An 18,514-nucleotide genomic window follows, 5' to 3' on the forward strand; every position below is an offset into this window, starting at 1 on the left:
AGGGAAAACAAACCCAGAGTGTTTGAATACACCATTAGGGGTGCCCTGCTAAACACAGTCGTGTTATTTAAATATGTGGACATAACATTGCAAAGCAGTATGAAATTGTATGAGTATGTGGAAATTTTGGTGAGGAAGGTGAATGGTTGACCTCAGATTATTCGCATACTTTTGAGAAGGTGTGGTTCATCTGTAAAGGAGACCTCATATAAGATGATAGTGCAACTCATTCTTGAGTACTGCTCAAAGGTTTGGGATCCACACCAGCTCAGATCAAAGTAATATGTCAAAGAAGTTCAGAGGTGGGTTGCTAAATTTGTTACCAGTAGGTTCAAACAACACACAAATTTTATGGATATGCTTTGGGAACTCAAATGGGAACCCCTGGAGGGAAGGCAATAATCTTTTAGAGGAACACTACTGAGAAAATTTAGAGAATCGATATTTGAAGCTGACTGCAGAATGATACTACGGTCGCCAGCATACATACACTTTTCCTAAGGCTCACAAAGACAAGATACAAGAAATTAGTATCCATAAGGAGGCATATATACTGCCATTTTTCCATCACTGTACTTTTGAGTGGAACAGAAAAGGAAATGACTAGTAGTGGTACAGAGTGCCATCTACAATGCACTGTGTGGTGGCTTTTGGAATATTTAAGCACGTGTAGATGTAGAGTGTAGGGTAAGTAGTACTCACCTTTATAAGCCTACAGGTGTTATAAATATAGGTTTGCCATTCCTCAGTCTGTCTTCTAAGTCATAGAGTCAGTATTGCCTCATGTGTCCCTACATTTCTGCTGAACCCAAACTTCCCCTAGACTGGCTTCTGATAGTCTATCCATTCTGCTGTAGATAATTTGTTTTAGTAGTGTCGAATGACGTATTAAACTGATGGTTCAGTAACATTCACACCTGGCAGTAGCTGCCTGCTTTGGCACTGGGTATACTGTATGTTTCTAGAAGTCTGAGATTGTTTTGCCTGTCTCATACATCCTAAATACCAATGGAATAATATTGTCACACTTAGTTCTCCTACGGATCTTAACAATTCTGAGGGAATTTCAACTCGTCTAGGAGCCTTGTTTCAACAGTTTCTTTCAGTGCTCTGTCAACTTCTTCTGACAATATAATATTTCCCATCTCATCTTCATCTAGTTGCTCATCTCATCCTATAGTATTGTCTGTAAGTTTCTTTCATTTGTATAGCTCTTCCATATATTCCCTCCACCTTTTACCCTTTTTTTCCATATTGTATCTCTTGGGATTCATGCAGCAGCTTCTTTTTATGCAAAGGTTTCTTTAATTTTCCTCTAAGGTGACTATATTTTTGCTTTTGTCATGAAGGCTTCTACAGCTTTGAATCCCTCCTGTAGCCATTCCTGATTTTCCAGTTTCCTCATTCTATCAGTTTCATTTTGATGCATCTGTATTCCCTTTAGTCACCTTCATAATATTTTCCCCTTTCATAAATTAAATTTGAAATTCCTGAATGGGTCAACCATTTGCCTACGGCAGACTGATGCATGGAGCCCAGAAAGACATAACAGAAAACAGCATTCGCACTAGATTTTGAGCGTTAGCTCTGTTACTATCAGAAATGCACACATTCACACACACAACCGCACAGACACCCAAATGCACACTCCCATGGCTACAGGAGTGGAGTGTAGTGAAATGAAGGAAGACTTGCAGAGGATTGACACTTGGCTCTGGGATTGGCAATTGACACTCAGTATAAACAAATGTAACATATTGTGCATAAATAGAGAGAAAGACCACTTATTATATGATTATATGACTGCAAAACAATCACTTGAAGCAGTCACATCCATAAAATATCTAGGTGCATGTGTATGGAGCTATTTAAAGTGGAAAGACCACATAAAACTAATTGGAGGTAAAGCAGATGCCAGACACAGATTCATTGGAAGAGTCCTTAGGAAATGTAATGCACCCAGAAAGGAGGGCTTACAAGACCCTCATACAACAAATATTTGAATATTACTCATCAGTCTGTGATAGATACCAGATTGATTGGTAGAGGAAATAGACAAGAACCAAGTAGGAGAAGCACATATCATTACAGATTCATTCAGTAAATGTGAAAGAATCACAGAGATGATTGGCTGATTCCAGTTGCAAAGATAGGCAGTCTGCATCACAGTTTGCCATACTGTTAAAGTTCTCAGAGCATGCCTGCATAGTATGTACACATATATTGGTTCCACTTATGTATATATCATGTAAAGACCATGAAGGTAACATTAAAGAGATTGGAGCTCACATGGAGGCTTGCCAGCAATTCTTCTTCTAGCAAACCTCTTGGAATCAGAACAGGAAAAGGGGAAAGTGTAGTGGTATGAAAAGTACCCTCTGTTTCTGGAGAGCAATTTGCCTGTGAATCCATATTCAATGTCATAGTTTATGTAACAAATTCAGTTTTCATGTAATAATGATTTTGTAAGTGCTTATGGCTGACTATTTATTATGTAAATTAGTAAAATGACATGATCTTGCAACAAGACTTCCAAATGCAAATAGGAAAAAAAACCTGAAAATCAAAGAATTGAGTTACTTAAGAGTAAAGAAAAGTAAACAATCGTACCTAAAATTATTTCCTTCCTGGCATGCATATCCCCTTGTAAGTGTTAATCACTGTATTTCTCTTAACTTCTGTCACATTCTCAGGAGACACTGGAATTGACAATTGTTCACTCTGGCATACAGACATTATAGCACATGGTAAACTTGGATACTGCATAGTTTTCCTTGTTTTTAGGGGATTCTTTCTGTTTTTGTCAGACAGAAATAACAGTCCATTGTCTGGTCCATGGGTTCCCTCCAAATCACAGGCACAGCAAATGGTCCTTTTAACCAGCCTGTCAAGAATTTAGTGCACAACAAAGAATATATAGGTGAGCGAGGGGTGGGGAATCCTTGTCCTGGTTGCCAATCCTATGCCCAAAATAGAGTTTATAGCACTTCTTTACTATAGGATTAAGTTGCTGTTTCTACTATTTTAGAGTTAGCTCTCCACAGATGTGACAAAAAGAATATCTGCTACTTATACACACACAAGGCATTTCATCTTCTTAACACTAAGTAAAAACTACAAACCATAATGAAAACAGAACTGCAAGAAGACACTTCCAGCAATTGTCAGAACTGTCAAGGCTGACATGCAAGTGGTAATTGCTTATACATGTTTTGATTATTTTTCAAGAATTAAATCTGCAGAATATTCAGGTTAAAACACTTAAAAGTAACAAGTATGCAACATTTTCAAGGATTTTTATAGACAGAGGTAGATTGTTACAAGAAAACTGAATCCAGTAGCTAAAAACTGATTTCATTTTCAAATTCAACAGCCACAACATAGCAAAGTAGACTAACCACATTCTTTGTAATAAAAATGTTGTTGATCTTTGTCATCATAGTAGTGCATTTGCAGTGTGATGTAACAAAAAGCACAATAAAGAATAATGATGAAATGAACATTTATTTATCCATCAATACATTCGTGTGTGTATCGCAGTGATGTCATGCCATGCAGTATGTACTTTGAATAATATGTACAGCATTTACATTGCTTTTGGTGCATCTATAGAAAGCAGTTGTGTCCCTTATTTGTGAAATGGGCTGAGGTTGCTTGGTTTCCTACCCGCTGTGCTGCAGGTTGCTTCATTTTAATTCCAGAAGATATCAAACTGTTAGTCAACAATGGATAACCATTCAGGATGTTTGTTTACTGCTGTACACTGTGAAGATGCATTTACGTTGTTTTTGAAACACGATCATAAACAGTGAGTGAAGAATCATCACCATGTGAGTTGTTGATGGTAAATTAGAAAAATATAATTATGATGATAATAGTATTTAAACACAGTATGGGCAGAAATCTAGCCAATTCCCTTAGAAAATTGCTCTAACATTACTGCTCAACAGGTGGTGCCTTTGTATGGTATTCGAAATGCTTGTAAATTTTTGAAACTAGATTTCCTGAAAATACTTGAGAGGTATATCTACATCTACATCTACATGGATACTCTGCAAATCACATTTAAGTGCCTGGCAAAGGGTTCATCGAACCACCTTCACAGTTCTCTATTATTCCAATCTCATGTAGTGCGCGGAAAGAATGAACACCTGTATCTTTCCATACAAGCTCTGATTTCCCTTATTTCATCATGGTGATAGTTCCTCCCTATGTAAGTCAGTGTCAACAATGTAATTTTGCATTCAGAGGAGAAAATTGGTGATTGGAATTCCGTGAGAAGATTCTGTTGCAACGAAAAACGCCTTTCTTTTAATGATGTCCAGCCCAAATCCTGTATCATAGTAGACCTAACAATGAAAGAGATGAGCAAAATCAGTGACCTGTTGGGTATATGCATTCCTTGTGAGTACCTTCTTGCTCCACATTTCCAACCTCCACCAACCCATCTCCCTTTTCTCTCTGATGAAGGAACTAACAGTTTCAAAAGCTACGATAAGTTTTCACACTTCAGTATGTGTCTGTTTCAGTACTTAGAATTTATCCATCTGACTATAAGTTCTGGTTACAGATTCTGTCTCCTTATAATTTTCTCATGTGCATTTTTCTTCTGATACAGCATTCAGTTTCAGTGAGTTACAGTACCAAGGCTTTTTTTTTTTATTTATTTATTTATTTTTTTAAATCTTCACTTCTTTGCTACTGAATGTTAAGTAGACTATTACCAGTATTGAACATAAATAACAATAAACTAAATACATATTCCACAATGTTTCAGGTGACATTGTACTTTTGGCTGCCACTTCTGGTACACTCCGGAAGGTTGCGGAAGGTGAATCATAGTTTGTAGGTGTGTTGAGTATGTGGAAAGATATCAGAGATGTGTGAATTCATACTGAGGCACAAAAACTTCAATGGTATTAGTATATGTTACCTATTTTCTAATGGAAATGTTAGTAAATTCTTGTTATCCATTCTTGTTATCTACGCAGCAAGCTTTCCTACACATTAGGAAGTTTTAAATATCCCAGCTGTAATAACATATTCTTGTCATCTCTGCAAGCTTATTTAAACGTGATAAAGTTTTAAACATATTGTTACTAACAACAAATATTGATGGATGTTGGTATGTTGTTTGTTTACAAACTGTTACTATGACTATAATGTGGTTCACTTAGTGTTACCAGGAACAAACATATGTACTCTGATGATCTGATATTTCTATTAGTACAATTTCAACGTAAATGTGAATATGTAATTAGCATATTAACATGTACTGTTGTTAACTTATTTCATTTTCACTGTCTCAAATTATGTGGTGTTCAGAAGTTTGTCAGATTTAAATGTAGAAACTATCAATAAAAATATTAAACAAAGGAACAGTTTTCGTATTTTTAATAGTTTGCTAAATTTCGCTTGTATTTCTATGCATAGCCTACCTTTAAACATTCTATATGCATGAATGTTTCCTTCCTGAAGGTTATCAAATTATAGTAAAAAATAATTGCTATTTGTCAATACTACACATTATCACGGTATATTGATAATTTTTACTTATGGAGTGTCTGACAGCAACTGAATAAAACACAATTTTAGTGCCATACGCATTTCGCCTTTATTTTCTGCAAGGCATCATCAGTGGCAGGTTGCGTGGACAATTTCTTACATATTATGCTCCTGTTGCATTTTTGGTGTTGTTCTTCTTCTTATGAACGCCAATTTGCAGTTTTTTACACATTCCACAGCACTATGCACTGAATGCTGGTTTTAAAGCAGTGTTTTGGTTTCTGTTGCCGACTGTCAGACGGTCCATAAGTAAAAATTATCAATATACCATAATATTACACGCAACTGAGGAAGACAGGACTATAAAAGTTGAAGATGTCAATACACTTATCATTTCAATGAAGCTAGTGAACTTACAAATTGACCACTTGATTTTCTATCAACTTAGTTGTCTTCCTAAAATTTCAATATGTTTCATTAAAGTAGTGAAGATTTTGCAATTTGAAAGGGTGTGTGGGTGCAATGGAACACAATTAAACTGTGGGGAAGAAGAAAAAAAATGGAAACTGAAGAATGAAAGCTGTGATGATAGATAATGTTACTGATTTATTTTTCACAAATGTATTAAAACAAATTAGAAAAGTTGCTGTAATTGGAACCAACTTACAACAATGAAAGATTAAAGTCGTATTTAAAACAATAGCATGCGAAAGAAAAAAATTAAACAGATAACAATGAACCTATGGGATTCTGTGTACGGGTTATAATATACGTAATAAACAGTTCCCAAGTTTTCTATATACACATGTATTTTACCATAAAGACTGATACACATGAACACTGCATGAAGTACAAAGGCAGATTGAATTAAATGTACAGGATGGGACGTATGGGCAGGCGATGGTGTTATGGAATGAATAGGATAATTTTTAGGTAAAGGCCTGTTATTGGTGAAAGCTTGTTAAAAAGCGGTCACATAGGCCTAGGGAGGTGAGGGTGAGCCAGAGCATAGAGTTTGGCGAAACATAGTTCGCGAAGCTAACGAAAGTTGTTGTCTGTCAAAACCAAGTCCACAGTGCCCCAGCACCGGGAGAAACAGGAGATGTCCACTGCTACAGGGTGCGCGTCCGACTCACGGGTGAGCAAGAATACAAGAGAGCAGGCCGAGCGACGGGCGGCCGGGTATATTCAATTCACCATGTGACTTCCTTCGCCCTGATTGGTCGGGACCCAGAAACCCACGGGGGTGGCTATGGAACTTTCCAGAGCCTTGCCTGCTAAGCGACGCCTGGAACGGCGTTACCTTATAAGCACATGAGGGAGGCGCATGATCAAGGTGCCCTTCCTCAGTGCTGACTTCCTGTTACTAGACCGTGGGACAGAAGAATTTACAGGCAGCTAACACTGCCTGCCATGGCTTGGCCGTAATGGAAAAATGAATTTACCGTTTGAAAGCTCATATAATAAAGTGAAATCCCATACTGTCTGGCTCATCCTTTACATAAACATGTCGGCTCGTCAGAGCAGTTAATGTTCCAAAGATTGTAATTTGTGTGGTCGATGTGACCTATCGATGCCACACAGCCCCCCCCCCCCCTCCCGCAGTATGGAGGATGGCCTATGAACCCTGAGGGGAGGGTCATGTAGGTGTCAGTGTCAGCGTGAGTGGTGCAAGGCGGCAGGCACACAACTGGAAGCCCCATCTCCGTCGGGTCGGCATACGAAGGTGTGACGAGTGGCTGCCGGTCCAACTCATAATCCGAAAACCAGCAAGGGGGGGACAATGCGTTGGCCAACTCAGGAGTAGCAGTATGGGAGAGGAGGCGGCATGTGAGCGTGCCTTCCCCAAAAGCATACTGAGCTGTTTGAAGAAAAGAAAGCTTGAACACGATGGGTCGCACTCTTGTGGGAGGAACAAGCTGTACGCTATCTTGACGTTGTTTCTTGGTGAGGGATGGGTCTGTGCTGTCGGTGAGCAGTACAAGCACACGATTATCTAACATCATAATTGATATGTTGTAGACGCAGTCAGGTGGTACGTTGCAGCACAAACTCAAGGACAGGGCATCCGTATCTCTATTACCTGAACTGTCTTCAAAACCTGGGGATGATGATAACATGCCTGAGGAACCCGCGAACTGTGGTGGTGACTCGTTGGAGGGAGAAAACCCAACAGTAGGTTGAACAGACTCGTTAGCAGATTTGTCAAAAGAACATGTGCTTGGGCAGTCCAACTGGAATGGCAGAGGGGTGTCGGAGTCTACGAAGGCAGGCTTGAGCCTGTGTAGAGAAACAGTTTGTGGGTGATCTTTTATCATATTTCGAACGTCGTCTTGCCCCTCCGGAGTACTTCGAAGGGGCTGGGGTAAGGGGGTTGTAAGGGTTGTCTGACAGAGTCGTCCCTGAGCATGACGTGTGAATAAGTGCTGAGTGCTGTTGGCACGTAAGTGTCAGGTGGAGAATGGCTGACAAGTGGGTGTAGCCGGGTGTTTCTAAAGTGTGCACACATCCTTCCGATAAAGTCTGGGAAGGATCCCCGGGATCTTGGAGGAGAATTAGTTCCCCAGGTAAAACCAGGTTTTCACCGAAAACTAATTCAGAAATCATCCCATGTAAATCTGATTTAAATGTAGAACGTAGGTGTATCTGTAGGTCGGTAGGTAACTTAACAGACCATACTGCCCACAGGCTGACATCTGGCATTGTGTGTTCACTCACAAGTAACCTGAGGTGGAGCCAAAGTTGTGACAGAGTGTGGTCCCCCAGGTGCTCCTTGTACAGAGTCCAACAATTCCATCAAATATCATTTTCTTGGCGAACTCGTACTTCGGTGGAGGTGGAGGTGAAAGTAGGAGATCACAAATTAAATCTGAGTGATCGTGAAGGTGTGTGACCAAACATAGGAACTTGGAGTTATCATCCCAAGAGGTGCTCCACCAGTGCAAACCATGAAACTGGATTGTCCTCGTATAGGGGAGGTAGCTTGGGTAGGCGGCCTGGAGGTGGATACAGAGGTGGCTTTGGTGTGTCTTGGAAGACCTGCGGTCCCACTGCACAAGAGTTCATGCTGGGATCCGGCATCACTGGAGCAGAAATGTTACTAGCACACACGTTCGGAACAATGGCTGGTTGTAACGTCTCTGAAGATGCCCAAAAACACGATGCGGCAGGCATGTTCGATACCATGGAAGAGAATGGGCGAGCGGTGCTTAATGAGGGCCCTTAAAGTGAACTGGAAATTGCAGGAATAGCACTGACATTGTCCAACTCAGAAATTATGTGTAAGGCCAGCGCGGCAGACGCAGACAGTACTGTGGAAGGAGTGAACGGTTTTATGGTCGGAATCGAGGCCCCCCGTCGGTGAGGGGTGGGGAGGGGGGGGGGGCGGTTGGGGGGGGGGGGGGGGGCTGGAGCTTAAAGTGGCAACAATGAGAGTTTTCCACACATACTGGCCATGCACCCTTTGTGGTAGGACCATAGAACACTGGTGAAACCTGTTGGCAGTAGCACTGTCATAGTACAACGTTGCTGGGTGAAGAGGCTATGTTGGGTGCACTCGTACCCACGTGGTCCCGAGACTGGGACGCCGATCCGGTGGTTTGTTCTGGTGAACTGGAGGCATAAAAATGTCTGTAACTGATTTATGAGGAAGGCAAGGCTGGCATAGCTTGGTAATAGTTGACTGCACGTGGATTTTGCACAAAGCACAAATGGCAGCATTGCACATGGCACTACTGTAACCGATGTCATGACACATAGAGGATCAAAGCACGTGTGTGAATTTTGGTCCCTTTGAACTTCATATGAGTGATCGATCGTCACACTATTTAGTAGATCGTCCACTTCACTTTTAACTTGTTGTTGTGCGTAATCCAGTGAAACAAAACCTGAGTCCATTGTCTGAGGTAACTGCATAAAACATGGCCTTGGACACAGCCATGGGAAGGTGGAAGCAGATGTGCAATAAAAACGTAACCGTATATGGTGCTGGAGTGAGTACCACTTATGTTACAGAAGGCAACATGGCTATGTGAGAATGGCAGCAGCAACCGAAAGTCAGTCATCATTTGGCTGGAAGTTCATGGATTTTAAACCACATGACACTGCTGGAAGCTTAAGACAATTTTACAGTACATATTCGTGCAAAACCATGCATTCATATATTCTTCTGTGCAATCAAAAACTTCCTTTATGATGAAGAAAGCCATCTTTTTAAGTCAGTTTTGTTGATCATTTATGAAGGTTTCTAATGAGGTAGTTTGTGCTTCTGGCAGCAGTGCAATGAATAGTTTTGTTCCAAGGTATGTAGAGCTATAGTGAGTCTTGTGAAGTACTGGTTGGTCTTTCCATTGTGATGTGTATTGTGGCAATGAAATGGTTGCCTTAATTTGTAGATTGCTTGGTTTTCTTTTGTGTAGATTTGACAACTTAGTGTAAAAACTGATGGGACTGTCGTCACACCTGGCTTCTTGAAAAGTGATCTACAAACTACATTGATTTCGAAAATACATGCTACAATCTGATAGTCTTTTTCTGCCACATAAAAATTTTTTTTGCCCCAGTGGAGCTGCCCAAAGCAATATGAAGTAGAATCTGTGTGGAGGTTCCAAGTTAACTTGGAATCCAAGTGTGCATCCAGAATAACAATAATTGATGGTATTGTATAAACTAAAAATTATATTTTAAGTTTTATTCTGTCTTACAGTGAATTCATTGTCCTTAAACCAGTTACTATAAATTCTTAGGTTGGCTTTGCATTGTTTCTTTTGGTCCTCTGTGTCATTTCCAGTTGCAGTTGAAGTGGTATCATCAGCATACAGAAAAGATTCTTGTGGCATGATACTAAGTAGGTCATTAACGAAAACAATAAGGGGCGCACTATGCAACCTCGAGACATTCATCTTGAAACATTGAGGAATCCAGAGCTCGTACCAATTAAGTGCACTTTTTGTTTCCTATTGTCAACATATCATTCTATAAGAGTGAATTCCGTATGTTTAATGCCATAACACCTGTGTCTATTAAAATCTGATGACTCATAGGGTCAAATGCCTTGCTCAGGTCAGTCAGTAGGTCTTCAACAAATGATTTTGCTTCAAATGTGAAAGTAGTAGATACAACATTTCTAACAGCTTTCAGTGTAGATGACTTTTCCCTAAAGCCAACTAAGTGTTTGTCAGTGTTCCAGTGCAGGTGAAATGTTTTTAAATTTGTTGCTACATGCAAAAGAATTGGTACAAGCCATAGGACAATAGTTATCAATACGGTTGCCTCATTTTTTTTGTAAGGGCCAATTGCAGTTATTTTTAAGCAGACTGGAAAAGAACACCTAATAAAAATCCAATTTTTTAGTACACAAAGTGGCTGTACAATAATGTTTGCTATCTATTCAATATCGGTATTCGACAGATCATAGAAGGATCCTGATTTCTGCTACTGCAATGTCAGTGATAGCAATTTGTGTCCACTTTGATATAGATGTTGCAGAATTGTTGTGCAACATGAATAACTATTTTCTGCGTGTTGATCAACACCTGATTTATAGTCATCATTTTGTTAGGTTGGGTGTTCTTTGTTACTAGAATTAGTAAAGAAGTTACTCATTTCATTGGGAGTCATATTGGTAGTACAAGTGGTTTTATTATTGTTAACAAGTCCTGATTTTATTACTCTCCAAGCAGCCTTACATCTTTTGTGATTGCTGAATACAGTTATCATTTCCCATTCATTTCTGTTTTATAATTTGTGATCTGTACTACTTCATTATTTGAAGGTCCTGAAGTCTGTCTTCTTCACTATTCCTTGATCTTTTATAATGACTGGCGAGCTGTGTTCTTAATGTTTTGATGCCAGTTGTGAATCATCAGACTTCTTTGATTACTTTTTCTTGGTGTCCCCTTGTGTCTTTAATACTTCAGGGCAGCACTTATTAAACAACATAGAAACAAAATTGACAAAGCTGTAAAAAGCTTCAACAACATTTGTAAATTGATACAGGAAGTTGTATCATTTTATCATACACTGCTGTGATCTGAAAGCATTGATAGGAGTACCTTTAACTGTTCTAACATATTCGGGATATTCACATTGCTCTGTGGGATTTTTTTTGTCGGAAATTTTAACTGCATCCTTTGAAAATCTTATAGATATCAAATGCACCAATATATGATCATTAGGATAAGTGTGATATGAAGTGTTGACCTCAGGTGTCGGGCTACCACTTTTACAGACTTACATCAATTTTGTAACATTCTTATTTCATTTATCTGATCATTTTAAAGTTCAATTTATTATACTGTCATTAATTTCATCAGGCCTCTGTTCTAGTTAGACTATTACTAATTGATACATGACCATAAAATAAACAGTTTCCATTTTGTAATTTCAGACTATCTCTCACAAGAAGTTAAATTAGCTTTTCATTTGTATTTATGTAAAAAGTACATGTACATATCAGGAACGTTTTCCAACTAACGATCTTCATAATATAAGCAACTTTATGAAAAGCATTGTGGATGAGCTGATTTTATGAATTTCAGTATTAAATGCTAAAAGTCGTGTGAAACGTAATACTGCAATGTGAGAGGAACAAATTAATATGTAATTCCACGATGTCAGTGTGTACACACCGACAAGGTTTTGACTATAATCCATAAATTTTCTGTTTGTAATAATGAATGATGTAATCAGTGAGTGTTAAAACATGTAATTTTGAAAGAGAAACGTCATGTCAACCTGAACTTTTTGAAATTTCTCTTGGTACCACCAAATCATTAGCTGCACTGTCAAGAACTCTGAAAGTTGCAGCAAATTATGGTGGAGTAGACACTTGCAAGTTCTTTTACAGCCACCACAGCATCGGAGATCACCAAGAAATGAAGATGCATGTTTGCTATAAACTTCTGTGTCGTATTTCATTTCAGATACATACACCCTATTTCATACAAATTTCTTTCTATTTTTATTATAGCATTGTTCAGAAATGATAGGTGTCTTGTTGGACTGTTATTTGCATAAAACATATTGTATGACCTGAGTACATTGAGCAAGTATAAGTGCTTTGTTGTTGTAACCCTAATGTCAATGTTAACATCCCCAAAGATTAAAATTTTATGTTGATTGTCCCCCCCCCCCCCCCCCCCAAGTGGGAGATTGTTCTACCTAGTATGTCTGCGAAGACACAAATATTGCTGTCAGGAGTACGCTATACAGACATTACAATTAGTTAGGGACCAGGCAGTAATATAGCAGCTTCCTCAAATACACTTTCAATGCAGAAATTACTGTTCTCAAGATTAATGCATATTTCCAAAAAATCATTGCTGACACACACTGAAGAGCCAAAGAAACTGCTATAGGCATGCATATTCAAATAAAGACTTATATAAACAGGCAGAATACAGTGCTGTGGTTGGCAATGCCTTTATAAGACAACAAGTGTCTGGTACAGTCGTTGATTGTTTAGTGCTGCAACAATGGCAGGTTATCAAGATTTAAGTGATTTGAACATGGTGTTATAGTCAGTGCATAAGCGATGGGACACAGCATCTCCGAGGTACTGATAAAGTGGCGATTTTCCCGTATGACTATTTCATGAGTGTACCATGAATATCAGGAATCTAGTAAAACATTAAATCTCTGACATCGCTGCATCTGGGAAAAGGTCCTGCAAGAATGGGAGCAATGAAAACTGAAGAGAATCATTCAACGTGACAGAAGTGCAACCCTTCCGCAAATTGGTGCAGATTTCAGTGCTCGGCCATCAACATGTCAGCATGTGAACCATTCAACGAAACATCATCCGTAAGGGTTTTTGAAGCTGATGGCCCACTCGTGTACCCTTGACTGCATGAAAAAAAGCTTTACACCTCGCTTTTGCTCGTCAACACAGACACTCGACTGTTGATGACAGCAAACATGTTGCATGATCAGATGAGTCTCGTTTCAAATTGTATCAAGCAGATGGACGTGTACGGGTATGGAGACAACCTCATGAATCCATGGGCCCTTCATGTCAGCTGGGGACTGTTCAAGCTGGTGGGGGCTCTGTAACAGTGTGAGATTGTGCAGTTGGAGTGATATGAGACTCCTGATATGTCTAGATATGACCCTGACAGATGACATGCATGTAAGCATCCTGTCTGATCACCTGCATCCATTCATGTCCATTGTGCATTCTGATGGATGTGGGAAATTCTAGCAGTACAATGCAACACCCCACAGGTACAGAGTGGCTCCAGGAACACTTCTGCAGGCCACCAAACTCCCCAGCCATGAACATTATTGAGCATATCTGGGATGTCTTGCAGTGTGCTGTTCAGAAGAGATCTCCACCCCTTCATACTCTTACGGATTTATGGACAGCCCTGCAGGATTCATGGTGTCATTTTCTTCCAGCACTACTTTAGGCATTAGTCAAGTTCACACCACGCTGTGTTGCAGCACTTCTGCATGCTCGCGGGGGCCCTACACAATAGTAGGCAGGTGTACCAGTTTCTTAGGCTCTTCAGTAAATATTGAAATACTTCCATAGTTGTTCAGACTTGTACAAATACTTTATAAGAAACAATAACCTGATAGCTCATACAAATATAGCTGATTCTCATTTAGCCAAAGGTCATTAATATATAGAAAAGAATATCTGCTTTTTTATAGTAGAATACTAAGATAATCTAACTTATTTTTTAAAGAGCTGATACTGACATCCAAAAAAAACCATAGAGTTGTTACAAGATGGGGGAGGGGGGCGGGGGGGGGGGGGGGGAGTTTGTTCTGTCTCAGTGTAGTTCATTTTGTATTTTGTCAACACAGTCAGTCTCCATACTTAAACTAAAAAGGAATTGTGGTGAGATTGTTGATTCCATCCTAACATTCATTGTTTCCTGTGTATTTAGTACATGAAGCTTGTTTACTATTCTACAAAGCACTTTCTTGGTTACTAGATACTCACCCAGTCCATTTAAATGTAAACCATGACACGTGTGAAATCTGTGTCAAATTCCATTTACATTTATCATATTAATGCTTCTGAAGTGTTGATATAAATTTTCAGACTGTTGATTTGCTGCAGTTGTATCCTGGTTAACACAGGATCACCATGACAAATCACAGAAATGTGGAATGTTGAAAGCTAAGATGTTGGTATGTGTCAACAGACCTAAACATTTCTTCAGTTTCTGAGTGGCTATTGCTGTTTTATTTGTATAAACATTGAAGCCTCTGATCAGCACAATGAAATTGAAGGAACACCGCTTTCTTGTTCTGACAGTTTTTTAAGTTTGTTAATGTCTGCAAATGACATACCAGGTTTGATTAATGCTGCTCCATGTACATTAGATGTTTCAGCTATGTGGGAAGAATTGCCACAACTGTGGCTGTCACCAAATACTATTAATTTCCTTTGTAGTTCTTGCTTTAGGTTGGGCTGAGATTAGGAAAAGTTTCCTGTAGTATTTACAAGCCTTTATTATCAAGCCATGTGGGAACACTGTGCAGAGTTGCATCTCTGAACACTTCAGCATAATTTAAGGTTATCACATTTTCACCTAGGATTTGTCATTTGTCTCCTTTTCAGAATGAGTTTAACTTGATGTGGAAATTTTACGGAGCTGATTTCTTCTTTTACTTCATAACAGTTGTTCACTAAATAGTCCACTGCTTTCATACTTTTTCAGTTTTGATTACAGGCCATTTTGCCATTAGTCCCTGACAAAGAACAAATTTTAGTACCATTTTGATCATGTTGTTGAGATTTTGTCTGAATACAAAAATGTATAGTATTGTGTTTTTGATCTAGTGTGAAGCTGTCTCTAGACTGTGAGATAAAAATAACTTTACTTAAACTAATATCATAGTGATGGAAATTGCAGAATGAAAAATTTATTATTATTGCTTCAAGTATGAGTTACAAGATGCTATCCAAAATTTTCGGGACTGGTGCTGCCATCTGTTAAAAACCTTACCTTTGGGCTAATGGTCACCATCACACACGAAGTAGTCCCATCCACCTGTACATACCGGTCTCAGTGCTTCTGCCACTGGTTAAACATTTTCTGGAAGTCCTGTTCTTTGAGGGTGTTTATCACCACCAGTGATGCTTCTTGAATCCTCTCGAGAGTGTTGAACCGATGGCCTTTCAACTTGAGTTTCATTTTGGGAATAGCGCGAAGTTGCAAGGTGCCAAATCTGGTGAGTACCGGTGGGCAGGATACAAACACCATGTTGTTTTTTGCCAGAAATGTCCTGGTGAGCAAGGACGTGTGACAGGGTGCGTTGTCATGATGCAGCAGGCAGTTCCCTTGACGCCAAAGTTTGGGCCATCATCACCGCACTTTTTCATGGAGCCGTCACAAAACATCACAGTAGTACGCGGAATTCACTGTTTGGTTGGGTGGGACAAATTCTTTGTGCACAATTCCCTTGGTATCAAAGAAAACAATGATCATGCTCTTCACCTGGCTCACTTTTTTTGGTCTTGCAGAGCCCGGACTCTTCCACTGGGACGATTCTCGCTTTGTATCTGGGTCATAACCGTAAACCCAGCTCTCGTCACCAGTGATAACCCATGACAAGAAGGTTATATCATCAGATGCGGTGTAACCAAGGTCCGTGCACACTTCAACCATCGTAAAACTACCCCACACCGAACACACGAGTATTACGGAAATCACTGTGGACATGCAACACGTCCTCCCAGATGAATGCTGCTCCTTACACTGACTCATCACATATGCAGCTCTCACCACCTAGCGGTGCAAAGATCTACTACTTCTACTTTCTAGATGGCAGCACCAGTCCCGAAAATTTTGGATTCCACCTTGTATACTGGAATTTTTACTGTGTATAGGCATATGCTATCCTTATAGCATTACATCCAACTTATTATGTATATCTCCACCTTGGGGAATGAAAACCACATTAAAATAAGTGGTATGTCAATAAAGTGGTCATTATTTATATAATTTTTTTATAACTGGCTACGACTATAGGGCCTTACATTAGTTTTAGTGCAGTACTAGTGTGCTACAATTATAGCCTGCTTCACGTAAGATGCCGCTTCTGTGCATACAGACGGAGTGATAGGGAGGCGTCGGGGGAATGAGGTTTGCACATGTGTGGCAACAGAGAGCAGGCAAATGAGGTCCGTGTTGCCAAACTGTGTTGCTGCAGACAACAGTCATGTTCATTTGCCTTCAGTACATCGTATTATACGTCCAAATCTATGAGGGAATAATACATTTTAAAACCGATTTCGATCATTTGTCTATATAAGAGAAATCTTACTTGTGAGTCTTGCCGTTGTGGCCACTGCTCTACAGCAATTGTCTGTGTGACTTTGGAAGGCAAGAATAGCTGATACAGCTGTGTGAAGGCATCAAGAACAATTTTTCTCAAAACCACAATTGTCTAATGACAAGATCACTGCTGATCAATATAAATCACTATGTATAAAAAAGAATTACTGGTAGCAAACACTAGTGCGAAAGACTGTTGTAAAAATTGTCAGTATGTTATTATATTTTTCGGTGTCAACAGTCATTATGAGTTTAAAATAACTTGTTCGACATTACAGTGGGAGAACACATTTATGATCCATTGAACAAGCTAATAATTAACCATCTTCTGTGAATAACTCAACAGAATGCTGACTGATAAAGTCTAAAACCATCGATATTTCAACAGGTAACCCTCCCTTCCATTTTAAGTCATTTTCCAAATCATGCCATGAAAATGCCAGGGGTTTACATGTCAAAATACTGGACTTTTTGATAAATTTATCCAGCTGCATTCTTGCAAGTAATACAACAGGCTGGGAAAAGCTTAACTTCTCCATAGGCAATGTGTTGAAAATTACAGTCTGAATACTTCACAGGCTACATAATCCTTATCAATAAAAGCTAGGAAGTTCTCATGTACTTTGTATGCAATTGATATGTTGACAAAAATGTTTTTAAAAATGATTCCTTAAAACTAATAAAGATCATTATTTTACTTTGTTTCAGAGTCTACATCTTAATACTATCTGCTATCTGAGTCCATGTCAGAATCATCTGATTATAAATTTAGGATGATACATTCAAGGCTTTTATCTGTCTTCACTACCCTGTGAAAGTCTTATTTTTGAAACTTTTCAGCATGACACACACAGTGTACCCACGCTGATGGGGGATGCTGTCCGTTTCGTGCACAAGCCTTTCAGTGTCTATTATCTTGAAAGTTTTTTTATTATTATTATTCACATAGCTTGTAACCTGTGTGCAAATTAATTCTGTTGAATTATGGAAATGGAAATGAAGTCCCATGCTTCTTGACAGAGTGTTGAGGAATGATGTGGGAGATACACACTGCTGTAGTAGACAAGGTCCGAATGGAGGTGGTTTGCCGTTGCCTTCCTCTGGCCATAATTGGGATGGATGATGATGGTGATGATGATGATGATGATGATGATGATAGCACCACCCAGTCATCTCGAGGCAGGTGAAAATTCATGACACCACTGGGAATCGAACCCAGGACCCAACGCTCGTGAAGCGAGAATGCTACTGCGAGACTACAAGATGCGGATTGTTGGATTATATTGACAGTAATATGTGGGTAAATGCAAAACCGTGTGACCACATTCACATGCAAGAAAGTCAAATTTGTACATTCTGTCGTGCGACTTTTATGAAGTAACGAGCTGCTTTATAAAGTGACGAGTATGCTTCTATGTTCAGCATGAGTCTGGCTAATATTGTCCAGATTTTTTTTTTTATTTTTCAGCCAGAGCACAGTATTCCCTTCCCTGGTGCTCGTACTTTGTCATTTCTCTGTAACAGCTGAACGTTAACTGGCACAGTAATTACAATGACCGACTTCAAAGCTAGGTATGGCAAGAATTTTTCAGTGAATCGCTTCTTGAAAGTGACAGTATTTATTTCTGAATGGTAGTCACTGCTGTTTTTCATACACCTAAATACAAGTTTACTCTCAGGAACCAAATCAGAAGAAAAGCCAACATCCAGAATAA

The 18,514-nt window shown here is 39.3% G+C and overlaps 1 protein-coding gene across 1 annotated transcript in view; it reads left to right on the forward strand.

The window, feature by feature from the left end:
- The window catches only part of LOC124616263 (putative phosphoenolpyruvate synthase), a 317,495-nt gene extending 312,177 nt beyond the window's left edge, over nt 1-5,318 (forward strand). The window contains exon 28 of the mRNA XM_047144567.1: nt 4,778-5,318. Within this exon, the coding sequence (XP_047000523.1) occupies nt 4,778-4,842 (65 nt within the window). The 3' untranslated portion in view covers nt 4,843-5,318. The remainder of the gene's footprint in view (nt 1-4,777) is intronic.
- Nucleotides 5,319-18,514: the final 13,196 nt, after the last annotated feature.

The sequence above is a fragment of the Schistocerca americana genome, chromosome 5, assembly GCF_021461395.2.
Source record: "Schistocerca americana isolate TAMUIC-IGC-003095 chromosome 5, iqSchAmer2.1, whole genome shotgun sequence".
Lineage (NCBI taxonomy): Eukaryota > Metazoa > Arthropoda > Insecta > Orthoptera > Acrididae > Schistocerca > Schistocerca americana.